The 24,076-nt window shown below is 41.5% G+C and overlaps 1 protein-coding gene and 1 long non-coding RNA gene across 2 annotated transcripts; one reads left to right on the forward strand and one right to left on the reverse strand.

Annotated features, from left to right (window-relative positions):
• The first annotated feature begins 830 nt into the window (after window positions 1-830).
• Window positions 831-24,049, forward strand: sh3tc2 (SH3 domain and tetratricopeptide repeats 2). Its single transcript, XM_034689880.1, has 22 exons — window positions 831-1,082; window positions 7,518-7,610; window positions 8,928-9,059; window positions 9,749-9,876; window positions 10,068-10,173; window positions 11,374-11,517; window positions 12,401-12,602; window positions 12,793-12,866; window positions 14,187-14,382; window positions 14,581-14,717; window positions 14,911-14,961; window positions 15,076-15,380; window positions 15,686-15,880; window positions 15,993-16,853; window positions 16,961-17,181; window positions 17,283-17,449; window positions 19,453-19,630; window positions 19,730-19,880; window positions 21,875-21,997; window positions 22,251-22,401; window positions 22,544-22,740; window positions 22,904-24,049. The coding sequence occupies exons 1-22, from the start codon at window positions 1,040-1,042 to the stop codon at window positions 23,768-23,770; spliced, it is 4,722 nt and encodes a 1,573-aa protein (XP_034545771.1). The 5' UTR covers window positions 831-1,039; the 3' UTR covers window positions 23,771-24,049.
• On the reverse strand, window positions 14,948-21,655 carry LOC117817278. The gene is made up of 3 exons (XR_004632115.1): window positions 21,349-21,655; window positions 17,347-17,363; window positions 14,948-17,196 (listed from the first exon to the last, which is right to left on the reverse strand). It is a non-coding gene; the product is annotated as an uncharacterized LOC117817278 (long non-coding RNA).
• Window positions 24,050-24,076: the final 27 nt, after the last annotated feature.

Genomic DNA, 24,076 nt, shown 5'->3' on the forward strand with positions numbered 1-24,076 from the left:
GAGCAGAGTAAATGGTGTGTGTCCTGCAGCCTTGCATAGCCGATTGCATGGTCACATGTGCAGCACAGGGCTGATTTTCTGTGTTCAGGGTGACTTTGTCATGGTGCACTGGGGGCTGGGGATACACAATCATCCGCAGAGTTTATATTTAACTATGCAGGTGAAAACACACACACAAGGACCCAAAGCAACACACGCCCGGGGATCGTTATCTCCTCACAAACAGATATGACCAGACATGACCCACAAAATGAAAAGGTGAGCGTTATAGAGAGGATACTGTTATTTCTCCTGTTTATGCAGCATGTGAGGGTTAATATTTCACATTTCCAGCACACCTTATGGAATGCAGGCGGTGTGAGTTTGGGCAGGGCTTTGACGGCTCTAATGCTCAGGAATGAGGAAAAGTGATTTTGAGGTATGGGCTCAGCAATTGTTCAGAGCAGCTGATTTGTTCTGTCATCTCCTGACAGCGGGCGCAGCCAAACCAAACTGGTGTGACTGGTGTTCTAGAATGAGGAAACAGACGTATAATGTGCATAGGTGTCCTCTAAAATCCAGTGTTAATAGCTTTTAAAGGAGAGATTAAAATGTCATTATTACCTGACCTCTTTTCTCTGGTTCAAAGCTCTAAAAGGCTCAAGTGTTGACACACAGTGTTAAAGTGTGTGTGTATGGGGAAAAGGCTGAGGGAGAATTAGAGAGAGAGAGAGAGAGAAAGAGAGAGAGAGAGAGAGAGAAGGGGTAGGCTGTGCCCTTGTCCAAAAGAAATATGGGAGGAGTTAACAGCAGCAAAAACTTCCTCAGTCAGTGACATGCTGTCTGGGAAAGCCTCTGTAGCTCTCAAAGGCGCACACACTCACTGACTGACACATTTTCTTTTTCTGTTTTTCTTCTTCTGTGCTTTTGGGATGACAGTTGGAGAGTGACGGCATTTTAAGCAGCTGTCATAAGATTCAACTCACTGGTGAGACAGTGAGAGCACACACATGCATGCACAGGGAGATACATATGTAGATACACTCATTCTTTCACGCACATGAGGAATGAATTGAGAGGGGAGAGCTGGAACCACCACAAAGGTAAGAGTTGTTCTTTTGCTTTTTTAAAACATGTTTTTAGTTTATCAGGTCGAACTCAGCTGTACTTTGTAGTCACACAACCTTAAAGTTGTGATCAGCTCACCGGGCAAAGAGGTGAAAGACAGTGGAGCTATATATGAACAGTTACTGCCATGTAGTGATTTCAGTTCCTTATTTCGCTCACTCATTGTGTGATAATGTATGTAAAAGTCACCTGAAGAGCAGAAAGCACAACTATTCATGACAACCTAGAGTCTTCTCCTGTCTCTTCTTTAAGTTTCATTAAATTAAAATGTTACCAGACCATGAAAACAAACCTAATCCATCCACAAAGCTTTACAAATCTGTAATTATAGCTGCACAGTGTTGTATAAATGCTGCTATGCACCACTGTGGGAATCTCCCTGCAGGGATCTCTGTCCCAGACACACAGGCATGAGAGTGAGCTAACTGGGGGCTATGCTAAACTTAGAGTCCAAACCCCCTGTCTCATATTACTCTCACACTGCTAACTCCTGCACCGCATTTTCCAACTCTACAAACCAAGATTGTACACACACACTCATACACAATCACAAACACCCCAAACAACCTCTGCTTGTCATGAATCTGAGCATACCCAGACTCTGCTGACACCATATGTTTCTCATTAGGCTGAATGCTATTGTCATGGACCGCTGAGTGTCACAATTGCAGTTCAAGCTTTTGCTGTGGTTTCAGACTGTGTGGGGAGAAAAGGGTCATTTATGGTATTTGGTGATTGGACTCATCAACCCCTGTCACTCCAGGCAACACATGCTAATGTTAGTGGCTTTACTTGTTTTTAATCATATGTAACATCATGAGACTTTAGCAACGCAGTGTGTGATCTTTCATGGGAGGAATAACTTGTACTGTCAGCAAATATCAACAGGTGTTCCGTAAAGAGGACATTGACACATGACTTATACTGGATCAGAAGTTCCTCTTTATTGACAGTTTCTGGATGTTTTGAAGAGGATGGCACTGGAGACAACTGCTGCCCTTTATGCAGCTTTTAGTGCAAACAAAGGCCGAGCATGTGACTGAACATATCAGCCTTGAGCAGCCTGTGTTTATTAGATTAGACAGAATCTGTTGCACTATGAGAAACAAACGGGGGAGTCCAAAGAGTATCAGGATATGCTCTGACACGCCTTTGGACTGTTTACAGCTTTCTGCCTCATAGGACACACACGCACGGATCCAATGGTGACCATCCAGCTGACACATAAACAAGATGAAGAGTTTGGTCTGCAACAAGGATATCAGCTGCTCGGTTTCCTAGCAGTGGAACAATCAGGGGGCTAAAGAGGAAGCAAGTTTATGAGTCTGTTGTCCTCAGCTGGTCACATCTAATTAGTTGGTGTGCCTTAATGCACTTAGTGGTCATTAAGCAGCCCTTCATTTTTCAGTTTAAAAGTATTCACAGTTTTGTGAGTTTTTTCATTGTTTGGTGACCATAAAAAATGATTCTAACAAAGTGAACATCCTTTTGTGACATACAGTTTTTAGGATATTAGCATTACAGAAGTTGGCATGTAGAGTTTAAAAGATTTGCAGTTTGCTGCACACTCATAAAATAGGCTGTTAAGTTGCACAATGGGAAATGTAGTTGGGTTTTGGAGTTGTGACTTATACAGCTACTAGACATTGCAGTGCAGGGAATCTTTAAGTCTATAGTGTGTGCTGTGCTGTCATAAAAAGATAATGTCACTATTTTTCTCAAACAAACTAGTTTAATCAACAGAGGTGCATATCTCTGCAATATCCCTTTAAACCCATTTATATCCATTTAAAACAAGGTCTAACCGAGTGGTTGAATGAGCTCTACAGTATTTTGTTTATAAAGTGGCTTCTTATTCAATTCAAACCCAACAAATTATTAAAGCTGAAAATTCAAAGTTCAAGTTAATCTTCACATATCTGTACTCTTAATAAATTAAGTTATGGTTATGGGGAATACTATTAAGTATAAAGTGATAACTCAAAGTACGCACTTCTCCTTATTTTAACTGTACAAGCTCAGTGCTCTGACACTTCCACCTAAATGAACTGAGTTACATCGAGGAATGTGCTGTTTCAGATTCACAGCATTTTACACAGCAATTATTTTTTTTATATTAAAGGCTATGTGATGCTATTTGAATCTTCAGGTATCACACTTTTGATCTTGTGATTCTGCTGAATCTCTATCCCATAATATACCTTCACCTGTAGCAACTCTTCACTGAGTAAATCATGAGCTCAGATAGTGTCAGAACTGCTTGAAATAATTATCAAGAATTGTTTTCTATCTTTCGATCATGTACCTTCCTGAGCTACGTCAGTCAGCAGATTGGGGTCAACAAACCAAACACACTTTGAAGATACAGCATCAGCAGGGTATTTTGTTGCTGCCAGAGTGAACACTTTAGTCTTCCTTTCAGCATTATTGCCAACCTCCAGGGGCATGTCCAAACATTTTACAAGGGGGGTCCAAGTGGGTACTGATTGATGCAGAGTGGGGAGGGGAGGCATTTAGTGTGTATGTGAACACAAAAAGCTTTGCCTACCCTTTTGTATTCTCAATAGATGTTTACTTTGCCTACTAAAATTACAGTGACATACAGATGTTATAGTTATTTATATTATAGTAATATTACAGAGTGTTAAGCTTTGTTGTTTATGGAAAAAAAAAAAAGCTGCTACATATCCACAGTCTACCAAAGAACACCCAAACATACAGTACGTGCCACATGGAATACAGCTACTAGCAGCCTGTTGCAATCAAAGACTGCATAAAACATGGACAGAGTCTCAGTGACATCATCCGGTGGTTGCTAAAGAGGCATTGTAAAGCCAAATGATGCCAGAAATGCTGACTCAGCTTTACTTAAGGTCAATTTTGATAGAGAGAAATAGGTGAAGCAGATGCAAACCTTTGGCTTCTAGCAAAGGTTTGCGCGTTATTACTTCAGCCATACCCCAATTTATGCAAATATATGCAAAACTGTTAACTGTAAGGTCTTTGACATGGATGAGTTACAAAAATCAACAACAACAACTAAAAACTCACCACTCATACAGTGTGCCCAAACTAAGTAATTAGCTATTCAATTAAAAACATGTTGCAAACAGGCTGTCAACATGTTTCATTTTGCTATATAGGCCTCTTAACATGAGTGTTTGTTGGCTTCCCAGGCTTTTTGAGCCAGCCACCAAGTTGGACACTCGAGGAGATGCTGTATTCTGCTCTTCCACATAGCTTGAGATTGACACAGGGTTGGAACAGAACCAAAAAGTTGATTTTCACATCGGTCCCACCTCTGACATGATAAACCAATATTGGATTGGGAACTTGACATGGCACAAGGGGTTTCCCTTGAAGGTGGGCCCATGCCACCCCTAAACACCGTTAGGCACACCCCTGCTAATCTCTTCTTCTGATCAGAATGGTTCTCAAATAGTCACTGATTTAGATCTCTCCGATGTGTACACCCTTCTTTCATTGTCTATAATGAAACCTTGAACAGTCAGAACCTTGACTTCTTCAATCTCCACTATCTGATCCTCATTCTGTTCTTAATGTTGACCTCACCTCAGTGCAGGAGGATGATATCAGTGTGTGTTCATTCCATATTATCTGTCCTTTACCCATCTGATGGCACAGAGCAGGGCTGTGTCGAACTTTGTGTTGTGTATAACATGATCCTCGATCTATGCCACCGGGCCACTCACCCCCCGCTCATCCACCCTCTTCCTGACCTTGCAGCCTGTCCCTGTGTGGCATTCATTACAGTGGCTCAGCAAGCCATCCTCCACACAGCAACTAACACACAACACACACACACACACACACACACACACACACACACACACACACACACACACACACACACACACACACAAATGAGACACAAACATTGTCTTTGTGGCACACATTCTGTGCATATTTTCACACACATACTATAGGGAAACTTTCACTGAGGCCTTCAACCCCCCACACACAGCCATACCAATCGCAGAGAGTGCTTTGTGCATTCACTGACTGACTGGGCAGCTACTGAAGAGAGAGAGAGAGAGAGAGAGAGAGAGAGAGAGAGAGAGAGAGAGAGAGAGAGAGAGAGGGTGGTGGGAGGAGGGAGATGGAGACAGCAAGAGACAGAAGGATTAAAAACAGGAGCAGTCCCAGACTGACAGAGAGGAAGAAGAAGAAGAGGAGATAAAGCTAATAGAGAGACACGTGAGACCCATCCGGTAAACAGTAACTGGTGGAAAGACAGAGTGAGAGAGGCAGGAAAGAGACTACAGAAGTAGGAAGGGAAACAGGGCTTGTCCAGCAGAGAGGAAGAGAGTGAGTTGTTGTTTAAGAGGCTGAGGGGGGAACTGATGGGATGGCATTGATCTCTGGGAGTTGCCGGCTCCTGAGCCAGATGGCGTCTTGTTGCTGCAGACCGCTGCTCAGCTCCTACTGCTGTGGACCCTTCATCAAAGTCTGCCTCTCCTCCTTTACAGGTCTGTCCGAGCCTGTTCTCTGTGATACTTCTACTACTACTACTACTGCACCGTCATGAGATGAGTGCTAAATTCAGATAGACAGGAGCGTAGGTGTAGACACAACATGGGTAACACACTTAGCCATGAAGGTAAAAAGGGCATGGTGTGTTTCTGCTTTGTAGCAGCATGACTATGCTTGTGATGACTTAAGCAGTCCTGTTGGTGCTAACTGTGCTGTGTGTGGTAGGATGGGGAAGAAAAGGCTTTTGTCCTCTTTGGCCTAATGTCATATTGCATTGTGTTTCTAAGTTGTGCATCCTATTGTGTTGTTGTGAAATGCTTTGCAACAAGATAACACTGTTTTGTTGTGTTGCGGCACTGACAAGGCATGGAAGGGAAAACGTGTTTTAATCCAAATTATTGCTTTTTGTTTGTTAATGTTTGGTCCACAGTATTCTCCCTGTTGATTTAAAGTGGTGTCTGACTGTGTGTCTGAAAACATGTAGCGTGCCGACAGGGAAATAAAGGAGTCAGGGGCAGGGCAGCTGTGTGAGCCTGAAGGCTTTTCTGATGTCAGTGCAGTTGTGTCTGTGCCTGGTCTGAATTCCCTCAGACCCCCTGATAACACCTTCACTAACCAACTGCTTGAACTTGGTCATCCCAGTGTAAACTGCTGCTTCCACCCCCCTATGTGACATTAACTTCCCCTCATGCCTAAGAGCCTATTTCAATATTTTGGGAAATATGCTGTATTGTTTTCTTGTGGAGATGAGAGGATTGATACTATTTCCACATTGAGTAAGGGCCTGTGTCCACTAACAGCATTCTTTGTGCTGGCAGTGCCCATGACCTCATATCAGAGTGCTTCTCACCAGCGTGTAACCAGGTTACAGAAGTTGTCTAATGGCACCTTTCCTTCTTCTCATAGTGATGAGTGTGTTTTAAAGTGCTCTGTATGCCTCATATTTACTTTTATTAAAATACATTTAAAAAAGTAAACATGAAAACAATTGATAGAAATCGTGTCGTAGCATTAGTATCAGCTTAGACATGGAAATTTTACCTTAAAAAAAATCAAGTGTGGTTTATTTCACCTCTGCAGTTGTTTACAAAGTTAATATTAGCAGTCTTGTCCCTTCTTGATTTTGATTGGACGGTGATGGAGATGTGACATTGACAAGAGTGACAGCAAAAGTTAAACTATTTATGACTTAGACTGTTGTGAGTGTCGTGACCAAAAATGTACTGACACAAGGGCATATTTGCACACAGCACTGTCAGTGGACACAGGCCCTAAAACGTATTTTGGTGGACAATAAGCTAGCTTAACCTAGCTAAAAAAAAACTATAGCTAGCATACCACAATGTAATACAAGCACATCAACAGCTCAATTCCTGTTGTGTATGACTAGTGTGATTAAACTGAACAAAAGCCTAAGTAAAAATAAAGTAACAACCTGTTATCATTGGTTATTAACAGATCACTTTCTAAGCTAGTAGCTGAAACTTTGTGGAGTCTCAGCTGGTTGTCAGTCAAAAACTCAAAGCAATAGTCTGACACATGACCCACATTTGCAAAGTTTTCATAAATGAGCTTTAGAAGTGCTTCCACACCTGTTTCGTACTTGCAAGAAGAGCCAGGCTAGCTGTTTCTCTCATTTCTGGAACGTTAAGCTAAGCAGCTACTAGCTCCAGCTATTCATCAAACATAAAATACAGGGGTATCAATCTTCTCATCTAATCATAACTCTTGCTATGAAAGCAAAGTGTGTATTGCTCAAAATGAAAAGTTAGTATGTTAACTTGTACTAATATAATTGCACTGACCTAAATAAAAACTTTTGGAGAAGGTTATAATAAAGTTTTAACCACTTAAAGCCAACTACATTTGTTTTTCTACATTGGGGTTGACAAATTGATTTGTTTCCGTTTTCACAGACATCTCTCCAGCCGAGTTGGATGCTCTTTGGAGGGAACCACCCTACACTCTTGGGGGTGAACACTTCTCAGGAAATGACACCATGACTCAAGGTAGACAACATTCATCCTCTTCAGTCTGAAATCATGCCGTCATCCAACGCTTTATGAGTTTGGAGCATAGACGACATCATGGGGCTTGTTTGCACGCTGTGCTGCTGTCTGTGTGGTCGTGGCAGAGGAAGTGTTTGGGACATCCTTTCAGCACAATGGAACAAGCCAGGGGAAGCCCAGCACAATTTAACTGCATTTACATTAATATTTTTAGTAGGGAAACTTTCATGTATTCATATTTAAAATCAATTGCAACAAGTTATAGATATGTTTTTACAGCCTGCGCTAGTAATTCTAGATCAACAGTTTGCTCAATGTATTTTCTAAAATTGTGAAAGAGCCATACGAAGTGAATAGTTGAATTATTTAGCATAAGTAAGCAATATGGTTACAAAACTTTTGAATACCTAGTTTGCTTTAAGTAATGGATAAATGGTTGAAAGGTGCTTCCACACCTTGTAGTAGGCCTGCTGTTACATAGAAACTCCAAATCTGCCATACTATGCAGTCTTCATCTTTGACCACATGAACCCTCTAGGCCTGTCAGATCTTGAGAGCTTCTAACTGTAGAGGGAAAACTAAACACGGAGAAACAGGATTCAATTACTGTGCACCATGGAGCTGGAACAAACTCCCAGGGGGCATTAACTGCATTAACTTTGAACACCTTTACATTCAGGTTATAAACTTTAACAACCTGCACTGACTATGACTCATCCTGCAATATTCATCTTTAACCATTTTAACTCTTCACTGTAAGTTTAAGTTTCCTATCAAACGTTTGCTGTTATTTACATATTGTCATTATTTATTATAACATTAAATAAACCCATTGGTATATTTAACAGGCAACTGATCACTAAAGAAATATCTGAAGTAATCACACAAGAAGGGCCTTAAAGCCAGTGTTCGTATTCATGTTGAACCTGTACCATGTGATCACAAACTGCCCCCAGATGTGTATCGTTAAATGGTAAAACAGAGATTGCCATCACCTTCGTCATCTGTTAACACTCTCGCAGTTAAATATCCAGAACCGCCTTGGACTTACATTGTCAAAGCAACTTGTTTTGAACCAACCTTTGACTATTTCAGATAATTTTTTTTCTGCATACGTATACACATCTGCTTTTATCACCCCGAAAACCCAATACATTCCACTGTTTTAAAAACACAAGCAACACTGGAGTGAGTCCTCTAGCTTAGCATGGGTAAAGAAAGATCATGTCTAATCCTCATTTGGCGCTGAGTCAGACAAATGATAGCTATCTCAGCTTAATCCAGGAGCTTTTGTCCTGACTTTGTTTCCTCTGTCAGGGGCAGGTGAGGAGGAGGATGGTCCTCTGGTGGAGTCAGGTGAAGGAGGGGCGGAGCCTGACAGCTACTGGAAGAAGAAAGCGGCCTTCCTTCGAGGGAGTACTATAACACTGGGAGAGAAATTCTCTCCAGGTGATTTGATGATGCTTTCACTTTACTCCATTGCTTCACATTTATAATTCTACAGTCAATCTAGCTTGTACATTAGCCAGTCTGAACTAGTAATCTTTTTAAACGTGGAAGCATTCCTCATGCATACAAATTAAGCATAATTCCCTGTCTACTAATGTTTTACTCACTCAGCAGTTTAGCTCCATCCATCACGCTCCCCCAGGTTCTTCCTCTCAAATGGATTTAAAAGGCCACACTGAGAGTCCAATAAGAAGCCGTAATAGCTCTGGTATACCTCCAGGGACAACGTTGTGCCCACAGAGCATCTCACTGAAATATGTGCTCTCTCAGAAACTCTTTAATGAACTCCCGAAAGTTGTCTCTCTTTTTCTTGTAAAAAAAAAAGACCATTTCATTCCAGTCTCAGTTTAAATTCAATCATTCTAATCTCTGACTACAGACAGAGAAGTACATAAAGTACTTTGTGCAAGTGTGATGGATCAGCTAAAGGACTGTAATAAATCGTTTGGCCATTTATTCACTGGCAACTTTTGGCAGACAATGGATGCCAAGTCCTCTCTCTGAGCTAATCTGTATTTCTAAGCTTATTTGCATTGGATTAGATTTGAGTCCATATTATTCCACGAGGAGAAACAATGCAACTCACTAAGGCGTTATTCATCACAGCATTCTACTTGTCTTTTGTCTAGAAATTGTGCTGTTGTTCACTGGGAGGAGGCGCTCCAGTGGGGATCCTGACCGCGCCCTACAGGAGGCACTGCGCACCCGACTCCGAGTGGTGGAGAGCAACAGTCAGGACGTCATCCAACTCTTTAAAGTGAGTGACAGTCAGACCTGACAGTGCAGACATTACAAGGCACCACTCAAACATATTGTATCTTGAGGAAGCATAAGGTGCATTAAGCTGTGAGGAACAGGATGATGCAGTGTAATGGTATACTATGCATTGTACAGTCTGTGGTGAAGTATAAATGTTTTGTTACTGATACATGAGACTTGTTTCTTTAGGACTTGTCAGCACGTCTGGTGTCTGTCCACGCTGAGAAGGACAGATTTGTACTCACATTTAAGACTGTGGAGGAGATCTGGAAGTTTTCAACCTACCTAGCATTAGGTAAGAAACTACACCCACTTCATAAATTTCAATATTTTCTATATCAGGTCCTTCATGAATAGGCCTTTATTTTTTGCAGATTGCGCTCTTCTCAGTGGTTTGAAGTGAGTAAGAAAAAGTGTCGTAATTTAGGCACCAATAAGAACCTAGAATCAGTTGAATTTGAATCAAAACCAAGCGACTACTTCCAGCTGCAAGAATTGAAGCCAATGCAGATGTGCTAAAAACTTCAGTTCCTTGAGTGTCCGCTTGAGGCTGGCCCCCGAAATACCGGAATCCACATACACACCAATTCAAAAAGCCGATCTTTACAACAGAAATAAACATGTCTACAGCCTGGTACAAAAAATTGATATTCTGACTTGATTGACAGGTGGAAACACTGAAGCTGTTGGTGAGGAGGCTCAAAGCCCGCCTCTTTACCTCACACTAGCTCTACAGAAGTTAGGTTGAGTTCAGCACTTCCAATATGGCACCCACCTACGATAGGCTTCAAAATAGCGCTTCGGAAATAGATAGGTGATGTCACGGATATTAAGTCCATTTATTATTCAGTCTATAATCACAACAGGTGCAGCGCTGCCTGGTTATCACAGATGTAAGGTCCCTGTCACACAAATCCCAATCTCAAATCCCATTGGCTATCACGTGATAAAGAGGTACAGTATGACTTTGCTTAACACCTTTTTGGGGCTTCCAGTGCATCCAAGACATCTATTCCTAAGAATTGCTTTAATCTTAAATCCAACTTGCAACTTAAGAACTAATGTAAGCTAGGTCGCTCTAAGATGACAACCAATGGGAGTCGGTGTTGCTTTAAGATGGATTGCCTCTGCCCCGCTTGCTGTCCTCATGGACTCCTACATACAGCCAGAGGCCTTTGAAAAACTTATGGACAAGACTACTGGACCACTACTTAGAATGGAAACCAGGACCAAAATCCAGTCCTGCAAGAACCTTCAGATTCTGCATTTCTCAATAGAGTACACAAAAATCTGACCAACCACACCCACACAGTCCTCCAGAAGGAGACTTGTTTCATTATGGAGTTTGCAAAGAACGCCTCTTTAAAAGCTTGAGAGCAAATACACATATGTCTCACTTTTTATTACTGTTTCTGTTTTTGCTATTTTGGTGATGTGAGGGATTCAGTGTTGCTGGCATAGCATTATTACAACATTTGGATGTGCTCTGTTGAAGGTTATGTGGCTCGATGCTTGGAAAACTTCCTGTGTGATCAGTCTGTCTGGCTGGACCCGGAGCTGCTCAGTGACCTGGAGATCAACGTCACTGTGGACGAGGAACATCTGGCCACCCTTTATCTTGGCCTGTTACTACAGGAGGGTCAGTATGTTGCGCTGTTTCATTTTATGTAACCCGAGTGAGACATATGACTGCAGTTATTCACTTTATTCTCATCCTCAAAATCTGTGGGGGTTCTTTCTCTTTGAATAGTTAGAATATTTGAAGGACTTATTGTCAGAAATGTCTTTAATCTTGTCACTTTAATTATACAGCACCCGACTACAGCTGCCATTTGATCTTATTACTTTTAATCCACTTCCAGTGACCCCAATTAACACTTTGAAAGCCTTAAGAATATGCTACCAAAAGACTGAAAGCGATGGACTCTTATTTGAATTGGAAGAACTAATGTGCCTTACTGTACACAGCTAATAGCTTAAGTGTTACAGACTTATAATTACAAGTCAGACTGATGTCTGTTCTTGTCCTCAAATCCCAATTAGTTAATCCAACAAGTGATCTAAGTAAGACTTGTGTTTCCCTTAATATGTGCAATGTGCTCCAAATTCTGATGCATCAAGAAATAATCTGCTAAAGCAAAACTAATGTTCTGCTTTCCCTCCAGGAATGCATATTGATTTCCTCTGGCTAAAGCCTCCTGCTTTCTCCTGAACATTTCCCAGAGGCAAAAAGCTTCATGGAATTATATAATGGGACTGCAGTGCTGGCAAATAGTGATGAGAATTACATTAAGTTAATAGAGCAGAATATAAAACATCCATCATCTGCCGGGGACTGAATGAGGGCGCACTAGTTGTTGCAATTTTGCTGATACTAAACTTAAGTGTGTTGATTTCTACCAACATAAAAACGCTGACTGAAACACCTTACACATCTTATTTCTAGTATTCTTACCTACAGTATATTTACATATGTGAATAAGGAGTTGAAGAGCTCAGCTAACACACCCATGTCTTTGCAGGATCCTTCTTTGCTAAAGCACTTTTCACAAGAAGTGATGAGCATGAGGATGATGAAGAACAGCTGTCGTTTAAAAAGAATGACTTGCTGACGGTGAGGGACACGGGGCAGGACAATATGTGGGAGGGAACCATGCTCTCTACAGGAAATCACGGCCTGGTGCCAGTCAACGCCATGCAACCACTGCCTTACCCTTTCTATCAGTGAGTCATTCTGTGTTCCTCAAATGAGCCGCTTCTGTTACAGATGCCGTTCTGTACTATGAAAGCAACTGTTTGATTAAGAAGTTATCTTGTGAGAATGGTTGTCAAAAAAGAAGAGCAGCAGCAGAAATGCTTAACATTCATACGCAAGTTCCCATAGTTTTATTAACCTTACTTCCTGTTTGGTCAGGTGGTTCCTGAGGAAGTATCCAGGCAATACTGGATGCACGCCATCAGAAAAGGAACAGTTTGAACACTCTTTAGGTAAAGACATTCTGCATATAACATGCACAACATCCTGTACAGTGTCCTGTACTCAGGCACAGACATTTTAAACTTGTTTCACAAGTGGTGTCATGTATATGTGCTCTGCCTCAACAATACTCTAAGCACTGTCTGCAGCACATGTAGCAGAGCATCATGACTCACTAGACTGACCTTTGGGGTTTTATCCATGTTTTTTCAGTTGGATGTGATAACTATGCCAGATCTTTAATAATGTTAGAAACTGTAATGAAGTTATTTATGAACAAAAAACGGCTGTCTGGGTACCTTGGCCAAGTCAAGTACTATAAGTGCAAAATTTGTTCACAAGCCATGAAGAAAAATGTCTATTTTCATTCCAGCTCAGAAATCTGACATCGTCCACCATGTAGTTAATCATTACATTTACCTAGTTCGGCTTAGCTTTACATCAACTCTCCCTCTGATATGATCAAGGAGAGCTAAAATTAACTGACAAAAAACATAGGGGGAAAGTGACAGTGTAGAAGGGATGTAGGGATTGACCCATCAGAACCCTGTTAGCTCCCCAGCTTATAGTTAAGCTTGTTACTTATTTATCTAACTCCTAACTTTGTTGTATTAGTTAACAACTTTAATCTTGTTGATTTTGGCAGCTGGTTCAGAAAAAAAAACAACCTGTAATTGACCGCTTTGCACCAACAGACAAACAATGTTAGCTTACAATATGAGCTGGTGGATATAAAGAAACATTTAGCCTTTAGGGTGATAGCCAGATTCTTCTCTCAGGAGTTCGCAGTGACCAAATCAGAGTTTAATGCAGAGTCAGTATTGGACCTAAGTCATCAGATGTAAAAAAACTTGAGTTGAATTTGCTCAGTGTCTGCCAGATAAGTATGGTGGAGGTTCTAGTTTTTCATGCACTCAGTTCTAAGGTCCGTTTCAGGTTTAGTTTCTGGGTGTAATGAATGAGATCACGTAATGGCTCCTCACTAATGTCAGGAAATTCTAGCAGTAGTAACTAGTCTGAATGCCATATGTAATTTATCAACATATTACATCCGAAAAATCGCTCGTTTCACTCTCTACAAAGACTGAGAATAACATCAAGCTGCTCCACCTCCTGATACCAGAGCACAGCAGTGCACAGCTAAAGTGGATCAAATACTAATGTGCTTACATGGAAACCACTGCACTAACCTGTGTGCACTTCAACATTTTGCACTTTTTATATCAAATCATTTCCTCTGCAGAGTACTAAAAAAATACATCAACATGCTCTATAGTATTACACTTTGCCATCTTCTTTGTCCTGTACTCATCCTGTTCTGCTGCTCTCAGTGACAGGTTCCTGTGTAGCACTCGTTGACTACAGTCCAGTGGGCCAGGATGAGCTCCAGTTAAGTCAAGGTGATATTGTGGAGATTCAGGGTCTGCTACTGCAAGGCCTGGGTGTGTTTATTGGGACACACACTTCCACTGGTCACACTGGTTTCGTACACAAGGCCCATGTCAAACCTCTGGACGCCAAACCCTTGTAAGGAGCAACATATTTTTTTTCATGTCAAAGCTGCTTATGTTGATCATATCCTCGAGTCACCTCTTGTTTATAGTGTCGTGATAATCTTTGATGAAATCTGATTTAGTGTTTTCTACAGTCTGGACAGGGTGGATGTGGTGAGGAGGCTGAGGAGACAGCAGACGAGATAATGCTGCCTTTGTTTTGTCCACACAGAGACAGACAATTGGTCTTTCTGACCGAAGAGGAGAGGGCTGGACTGGCTCAGGTCAACCCCTGCAGCTCAGAGCCAAGTGACAGTGGCCTGCTGGAAAGACTTTTCTCGTCTGACATCAGTTCTGTGTACAGGCTAGGTAATGGAATGACCACACTAATAAACAGATATTGTACTTTTTCAGCTTGGGGACACAACAAAATATAAGTCATGTTTGGTTCGATGTGCTGCGCTTCTCAGACAAATTGTCGTTCTTGAAAAAATAAATGTTTCTGTCTTTACTTCCATCTGGAAAATTGAAGCTGTAATTGATTTACCTTGTGTGTTTCCAGACAGACTAGATCAGACTGATTTCATGTACATCAAGAATCGGCCAAAACATGGTAATACCTCCCCATTTATTAAGAAATCAGATGTTAATTTTTCAAACTAAATCTGTACTCTGACCTCTCTGCTCCAATTTGAAACACAACTGACTGTCTTTGTCTTCTTCTCAGGGCACAAAGTCTCCACAAGCACCCGTCAGAGCGTTATGTCGGACGCCAGCGGCGGGACACCCCCCTACACCTCCTCCCCTCGCACCTCAGTCTCTCACTCCCATCCCCGCTTGTCCATATATCACTCCCACAATCCTCTGCCACAAGAGGGAGAGCGCTTGTCTTTCACGTTGGACGACACATTCAGGGAGCTGGACGAGTTCCAGGAAGACCCACCACTCTTCTTGGAGGACAGCAGCTGGGAGGGGGAGGACTCGGAGATCAGTGACCCCATACTGACCCTGCTAAACCAGGAACACTTCCAGGTCAGCAGAGATACTTACTACAGGGCAAAAGCAGGACTTGAATAGTTTATCTGAATTTCTTCATAATTTCAGTTGAATGATTTGGCTGCTGTTTGAAGTTTCTGGAAATGTAACTGCTTTTACATACAGAACTTCAATTGCTAATTAAACACAATTACAAATCCAAAAGCAATCCACCTCACCAAAAGTAACTAAAGGTTTGACAGCTCAAACAAAAATAAGCACAATTGAGTCAGTCCTGATTCCGTACACATACAGCCTGCTGAGAGACCCCTCTCAAATCTTTTGTTTGTTGTTTCCTCCAGGAGGACTTCCTGCCCCTGTACGACCTGCACTACTCCTTCCTGTGGTTGACCTTCAGTGGTAAAGCTGAGGAGGATCTCTCCGGGCATCTGGAGAGCGTCAGAGAGTGCGCTAAGAGGATGGGGATGCACTGGGCACATCGACGGGCTTGCTTCCTCTTGGGGCGACTCTGTGCACGAAAGCTGAAGTTCTCCCAGGTTTGTTCTTCATTTCTAGTATAAATATGTGAGGTGTTTGTGTTGGTGGGCTTCTGTTCTTTCTTTCTTTCTTTATTTATTTGACGATATCTGTGTTTCCTCCTCTCCTCAGGCTCGTGTGTACTATGAGGAGGCCCTCAGTGTTCAAGTGGACTGCTTCTCTGACACTCCGTTCCTCATCGCTCTCTACACAAACCTCACTGCCGTTTACCTGAAGCAGCGAATGATCGACAAGCTCCCTCAGACTCTGGAGAAGGCCAGTGCCCTGCTCCTCTGCCTCCCCTGCCACACCTTCACCTCCACAGATGAGTTTGAGCTGCTGAAGCTGCTCCTGAGGAGATCTGTAGTGATGGGGGACAAACACCTGGAGGCTCGTGTCTGCTACCTCATCTCCAGCCTCTTCCTGCTCCTCAGGAAGATGGACGACGCTCTTCCTTTTGTTGAACGACTTCAGTTTCTCTCAGTGACTATCTCTGGAGTCGAGGGGCCTCCTATAGTTCCTCTGGATCTTAACTGGCTCTTGAGCGGGCTTTATCATCGTAAATACATGCCTTACCTGGCCCTGGCCTCCCTTAGCCTGGACTCTAGACAAGATCACCCCCTTCATGATGCTTTCCAGCGGATTGAGCTGTTCATCAAGAACTCTGTACGTCTGAATCCATGCTGGAAAGAAGGAACCTCCCTGCTCCCTGCTCAGATTGTAATTTACCTTCAGCAGGCTCTGGCTATTGCTGAGCGAGGGGAGAATATGAAGACTCAGAGGGATCTGTGTCAGGGCTTGGCTTCAGTCTATCAGCAGTATGATGCTCTGGATAAAGCAGTGTACTGTGCTCAGAAAGCTGTGGAAACTGGAGACCACATCAACGAGGAGGAGGGCTTTGAGGCCTCTGTGCTACTTGGGTGGCTGCTGGTGTTGACAGGCCAGGCTGAGAAAGCCCAAATTGTCCTACAACCACTGCTCACATCACTCCAGGTAGAGGAAACAATGTTAATCATTTTGTAAAATCATCAGCTTTTATAGAAGAATGATAAAACAGCTCTCTTCTTGGTGTTTCTTATTTGAAATATGTGTTTCTCCAGGGTACAGACAGCCCCACACAGCGAGGCGTGATCCACAACCTCTTGGCTCTGTGTCTAAGACGGCAGGGTTGCATCCAAGAGGCAGGCTGGCATCTCCACTCGGCCTTGGTAATCTCCAGGGAGAGTGGAAATCAGAGGAACCAGGCTCTTGCACTGGCCAACCTGGGCTGCTTGGCTCTGGATGCGGGGGCTTCTTTGGTAGCAGAACGCTTCCTGGTCAGGTAAGATGTCTCATCCTGCAAAAACATGAGAAATTTCTATTCAGTAAGTGTCGTAACTTTTCACCAAGTGTCATTCATTGTGATGTTGTGTGCATTCACAGATCCCTGCGTCTCTTCCTGGATCTTGGAGAAAGCTCTACAGACGAGGAGCATGTTCAAACATACCTCTGGCTGGGGCGGAGCTACAAAGACAGAGGGAGGAGTCATGACATCAGGACGTGTTATGAAATGGGGCTACTTATTGCACTACATGCTAGAAACTTGCACAGTAAGTACAAAATGACACATTGATGACATTTTGCTTTGTAGAAGTTAGATAAGCTATCACCTGCAGCCAGTTAGCTTAGCTTAGCAATGAAATGTAAGGTATTGTCAGCTTTGCCATATCTGTGATAATATCAATCAATCAATCAATCAATCAATCAATCAATCAATCAATCAATCAATCAATCAGTCAATCAATCAATCAATCAATCAATCAATCAATCAATCAATCAATCAATCAATCAATCAATTAATCAATTAATCTTTATTTGTGTAGCGCCAAATTAGAATGAATGTTATCTCAAGACACTTTTACAACCATAGCAGGTCTAGACCATACTCTATGTTAAATTATTAACAGAGATCCAACCCCAAGACAGGATAAGACTCAGTCTTATCTCATCCTAATTCCACCATTACCATTGCACCTTGCAGTATTTAGCTAGTAACAGCGGTGAGGACAAACTTCCTTTTAACAGGCAGAAACCTCGAGCAGCCACATTAGAGCAAGCTTAGGGAAGTGGAAACTACAGAGACCATCTTCCTATGAGTGCCCTTCATCCCTTGCACTCTGTTCGCTGCCTCAGCAAACTTGGCAGATGCCAGATAGAGAGGAACATAAAGATGATAATAAATTGTTGATACTCTAGCAGTCTTCCAAATGGTTTGTAGAAGCATTTGGATTTCTCCTTGTCAAGAAATTAGACAAAAGAAAGGCTGACCGGCAAAAAATCAACAATAAAAACCCCACTATGTTGACACTTTAAGACTGCGGTGGCCTGCACGTCAGGAATGCAAGTAATAGGAGAAACCATTGGGCAAATTGTCACCATGAAAAGATTTGAGAAGATAAAATGTTAAACATCTAGCCAGGCCCTAGATTCTAGAGGAAGCGTTCACAGCCTGATTTCCTCATAATGATATCAAAGCTCAGCAGATCACAAGATGTATCAATGATTATATATGGTCAACAATGAAGGATTCAGTAAACATGCTAGAGCCAGAGTCTAAATTCCCATCACAGTCCTACTTTTGTCAAACACTATAACCAGCTCCCTACAAAGAAACAAAGGTTAATGTTGCACACACCGCCTCAAGCAAGCAGAGAGCAACTCACTCACTGTGGATGGATGGACTTCACAAGCTACTGAAGAGCTGTATAAACAGGATTGTTTTTCCCAAGTCTTCAGATTTTTTTTTTTTTTTTTGAAAACCGCAGTAAATACCGTACCGTGGACTTGTTACCTTTATATTGTCATGCTGTGAGATTCTGATACATCCCTACCTAGCTTAGTTTCGCTTAGCTGAAAGATTAGCCTATCATCAGTCACATATCAACATGCCATATCTGTTATTTTAATCCACACAAAAGCCTCACTGTTAAAACAAGGTCAGTTGTGGTACCGGACGGAGCCAAACAAGCTGTTACACATATTTGCAAAGCTGAGCTGACTGCTTCTCTGGGACAAAAAAAGTGAATAAACTTAATTACTAAACGTTGTATTTAGTTTTGTAATATTTGCACACAAAATAACCCACAACCAGCCATAATGTAATATGAGAGCTACAAAAGAAACATCTATTCTATGACTCAAAATGTTGACTACGTTTAATGACTTTAAAATAGTATGAATATTACTCATAACAACTTGTGTGGCTGATAAAAAAATGGAGGAGTATATATTTGTTTATTATCAGTTTTTAAATTAAAGCATATGAGATATGAGGTGTGCAGAACTAAAACATAACAGTTAAGAACTGGCCTTCACAACGCCACTTGTGGATACATAAAGTAATGATAAAACTGTTTGTGAACTCTCTGAAATATTTGTGCTGTGACTTTTTTTTCATTCATAAATTCCATTACATCTGTGATACACTACAGTTGGCAAATGCTCCAGCCAAAGTACAGGAAACATCAGCTCCCACTTAAACGCCTGTCCATTATCAGAAATGTCTCAGAGAGTACTCAGGAAGATGTAACATATCTGGGGTATTTTCTCTCAGGTCAGATGGTGGTGGCCAAAGTGCTGAGTCGGCTGTATGCTGACATAATGCTGTACGGACAGAGTATCGTCTACTACGAGCACTGTGTGTCTGTGTCCAGAGAGCTGAAGGACAAGAGGCTGGAGGGAGAGTATCTGGAAATCCTCAGCAGCCTCTACCTCTCACTCAACACAGAGAAGTTAGTTTATGTCTCAGTGTCTCACACACTCTTATTCCCTCTCAAAATTTTTCATCATGACTCGGATATTAATTTTAAACTGTGAATTTTGGTTTGCAGATCATCTCGTAAATCTTTGGACTACACTAAACAGAGTCTGAGGATTTCTATAGATCTGGGGAAGAGAGAAGAGGAATCAGAGACGTGGCTGCAGGTGGGACGAATCTATTACCTCATCCAGGAGGACGAGCTTGCTGACATGTACCTGCAGGTGAGGAGATTGCAATATATACGGCTGTTGTGAAGTTTGTGAGGTTTCATTCAGTATAACAACTCAGTTGTGTTAATTTAACACCTCGCCACTCTCACTAGGATGTGGGAGATTGCTCTAATGAAAATGATGGGGTTACAGGTTTTGTTTTAAAGGTCGCTACCAAAAGGTTTACCAGTGTAGGATTAACTTAATTTACAAAACAATTACAACAGACAATAAAAGGAGAGAGGCAATAAAAGCAAACTGACAATAAAAGCAGAGGTAAAATGTTAAAAATTAAAATACATTCACAAAATAAAAGCTTCACTATAAAGTTGGGGCTTGAGTAGTGAAATAAAATTAGGGACTGACTCTGGGAGTCTGATCTCTTCTGGCAGGCTGTTCCACAGTCAGGGGCTCTGACAGAGAAGGCCCTGTCACCTTTAGTTTTTAGTCTAGACCGTGATACAGCAAGCAGAGCACTGCTAGAGGATCTCAGACTGCGTCCTGGTTTATGGGGGGATAAAAGCTCAGAAATGTATTGCGGGGCGAGTCCATGTTGTGCTTTAAATGTGATTAAAAGTATCTTAAAATCGATCGTAAAAACAACAGGGAGCCATTGTAGGGATGCTAAAATTGGGGTGATGTGGGGATTATTTTGTTCTAGTTAAAAGCCAGGCTGCTGTGTTTTGCACTGTCTGAAGTCGGTGGATTGATTTTTGGTTAAGACAGGTGTACAATGAGTTGCAGTAGTCAAGGCGGAAGGAAATAAAAGCGTGAATTATTTTTTTCTAAATCTATAACCACAAGAAATATCTGTTCAACCAAGCTGAGTGCAATATTTACTCTTTAATAATCAACCCAGAAGGTTTAAAAGGCAACATTTAAATGTTTACATTAAGTTTTGTGAAAATACAAATATTAGACACTTTAGATAATCATTCAACAGAGAAACATATCACTTTTTTTGTCATGTAGGTACCCTTAAAATGTAGCATAAGATAAGATAAGAGATAAGATATACTTTATTTGTCCTCCGTTGGGGGAAATTCTTCAGGACAGGGAAATACAATAATGTACTAACATAGTTAAAAATTATAATAACAATAATAATAGCAATGACAAGGGTAAAATATAATAAAATAAAATAAGTAAAAATAAAATAAAATATGGCAACTATTACAGATATATACACATACATACATGTACACTTCTATCAAATTAAATGGACACCACTTGGCAACAACTATAAACAACTACAACCCTTCACGCAAAAACAACAACAATAACAAATTGAGGAACAAACGATTATTTTGCCTACATGTTTCCCCACACGCTCACAGTCACTCCAAGACACAAACAAAAACCATCACATACTGTTTCCGGGAATGCTCTTCTCACGAGACAAACGTTCAGGGAAGCAAAGTAACAGCTTAGCTAAACCCTCCTCTACTCATGAAGCACAAATCCGACAGGTAGTACTCACACAGTCTGTCTGGAGCAGTCCTCTCGTCAAGGAGCAGAAATTCAGTGGGTAACACAAGTAGTTCAAATGGAAACAGCTAATCCTTGTCGGGTATCACAGATGAAAAACATGCTGAAGCAGCAACAGAAAGTTCCCAGAGTCATTCCCGTTCGTAGGACCTAGACTTCTCTTTAACTTCGCGTTAACTTCTTGAAAACACCCTCACGCATCACTTAACTACACATTAAGGAAACGTAGAGTAGCTTCGTTAACTATAGGGTTCTTCTGACGACTGAAACGTAAACAGTGCAACACGCAAGCTCATTAATGTGTCTTTTATCTCTTAACAAATGCAATGTAACAATTTCACTTTCACTTTAATTTCCCTGCTTTTTTACTGCCATATTTATTATTAAATTAATTTAACCCCTTAGTCACCACCAGGCTACATCGACTTTCAAAATATGTGTTTTTTAATTTTATTGTACCATTGGATGTGCATTGGATGTGCATTGAATATTGATTGATGATCTAATCTGATTGATAGGCTGCAGTGAAGACAGCCCTCAGGATGAATGATCCTAACTTTGCCATGAGCATCTATGAGGAAGCAGGAGACGTCTACTTTAAAGGCCACAGGAACAGAGTGGCTTCACTTCCTTTCTTCAGGGTAAGAGGGAAACAATTAAAATAAACATAGTTTAATTTTACTTAGATACAAGGAAATCTATGAAAAAAAGACACATACCTACCTCTCTAATGTTAAAGTTTTGTACAAATTATACAAATCATTTTTGTGGATGCTAAAGGAGACTCATAACTTTAATGTGCTTTCATTTGAACATCTTTGTGCTCATTTCTGGTTGCTTTTCAAGGTTTTTTTGTTTTCTGAACTTATTCAACTAAATTTTGTTTGGCTTCAGGATGGCAGCCTGCCATTTGCACGGAGCATCAAGGACATTCATTCAGAGTTTCGTTTGTTGAGTAAACTGACTGAGCTGTTAATGGACCTGGACGAGCAGGAGGAGGCTCTGCAGTATGCAACACTGGCTGTTCAGACTGCCAGCAAAACAGGTACAGAGAATAATCACGGCATATCCAAGAATCTGTGACTTTACACTGTTAAATTGTAATTAAAATTAAAAGCCTACTTTCTTTATAAGACTTTTGCTTTTTTAGAAAGGCTTAAGCAGACGTCATTGTTGTTTTTCTGCAGGTATGCAAGTGAATGAGAGGACAGCTTACCACCGACTGGCTACAGTCTACTATAAAATGCAGCAGTATGAGATGGCTGAAAACTACTACCTCAAGTCCCTGTCCCTCAGTCCACCCATTCTGCAGCACCCTACAGAGGCTCGCTACTACACCAAGGTCTACTGCAGACTGGGCAATCTCACTCTTCACAATCTGAAGGTACAACAGCAGACAGGAAAAGATGCAGTGTTCTTCCAGTAAACACACTGAAGTTTTCACATCTACAGTACACATAGTTAATGAAAATCAGGCATTTTAATGTAAAGATAACGTGTTTAATTTAGATGATACCTGATCTGATTCTCATTTGTGTGCTCTCCAGGATGCTTATGATGCAGTGGGTTACTTCCAGTTGGCTCTGGCCGCGGCTCTTGAGGACGAGGCTAACCCTGAGGCTCTTTACGTGGTGTACATGAAACTGGCTGAGATCCACGGCAACCACATGCCCGACGCTCAGCTCTGCCAAGTTTACAGAGACAGAGCCCAGAGTCTGAAACGAGTTCTGGCTGGAGAGGGAGGTGCTGCTGCTGTTGGAATGATAAACGCGGACGATGCAGCCACAGAGCCGGGCCAAAAGAGGGAAACAGACTCTGATGTGGAATGTACAGAACGTTTGGCTGAGAGAAAAAGCAATTGCACTTTTACATCTGAAAATGCAAAACATGAAGAGAACTCATTTCTAGGAGACACTAACGGGATAGGAGATGAGAAAAGTTGTCATCCTGATACAGATGGGGCATTTGTTGATGCCTATGAGACAGAAACCATGGCCAGTCATTCTTACAGTGACAGTATTTTTACTGAGTCCTTTGACACGGCGAAGGAGCACATCACAGACTCCAGCAGCTCCTCTGACACTCTGCAAACATACCAGGATCAAAAAGATGGGAAAAGCTCCTCCTTTGATGCTGCACACAGCATATACAGCCACATACCTGGTAAACACACAAGGGACATTACAAGACTCTCAGAAAACACAGATCCTGATTATCAGAGTGAACAGAACACGCTAACTGCTCATGCAGAAGAAGATGTCAGTCTTACAGACAATCAGCATGATACTGACCACACAGAGACTGTTAGTGTAAACACTGATAAAGCTGAGGACAACACCTCTGACCACACAGAGAGAGATAAATCTGGTGACGCACACAGTGAGCACTTGGATTTAGATGACGTCTACACATAGTCTGGTTCAGAGACACTTAACGTACTTCACTGACATTTCCATTTTCTGGTCACATGTTTGTCGACCAGAAAACTGACTCCAACGTTCCAGCCACATGGCACTTATTGTAGGAAAAAGATGTTAATACTGAGATTTAGTACATTAAAGCATGTGCCTTTGGTTTAATATATTTAGAGATTATCACACTGTTGTACTGTGCTTGTAATATATGTTTTTTTAATGTCTTTTGTATCTCTGGAAGATATGACTTCAAAATAAAGAATGTTATTTTTTTCCTAATGGACTCCATCCATTCAGTTATGATGA

Source organism: Notolabrus celidotus, chromosome 8, assembly GCF_009762535.1.
Source record: "Notolabrus celidotus isolate fNotCel1 chromosome 8, fNotCel1.pri, whole genome shotgun sequence".
NCBI lineage: Eukaryota > Metazoa > Chordata > Actinopteri > Labriformes > Labridae > Notolabrus > Notolabrus celidotus.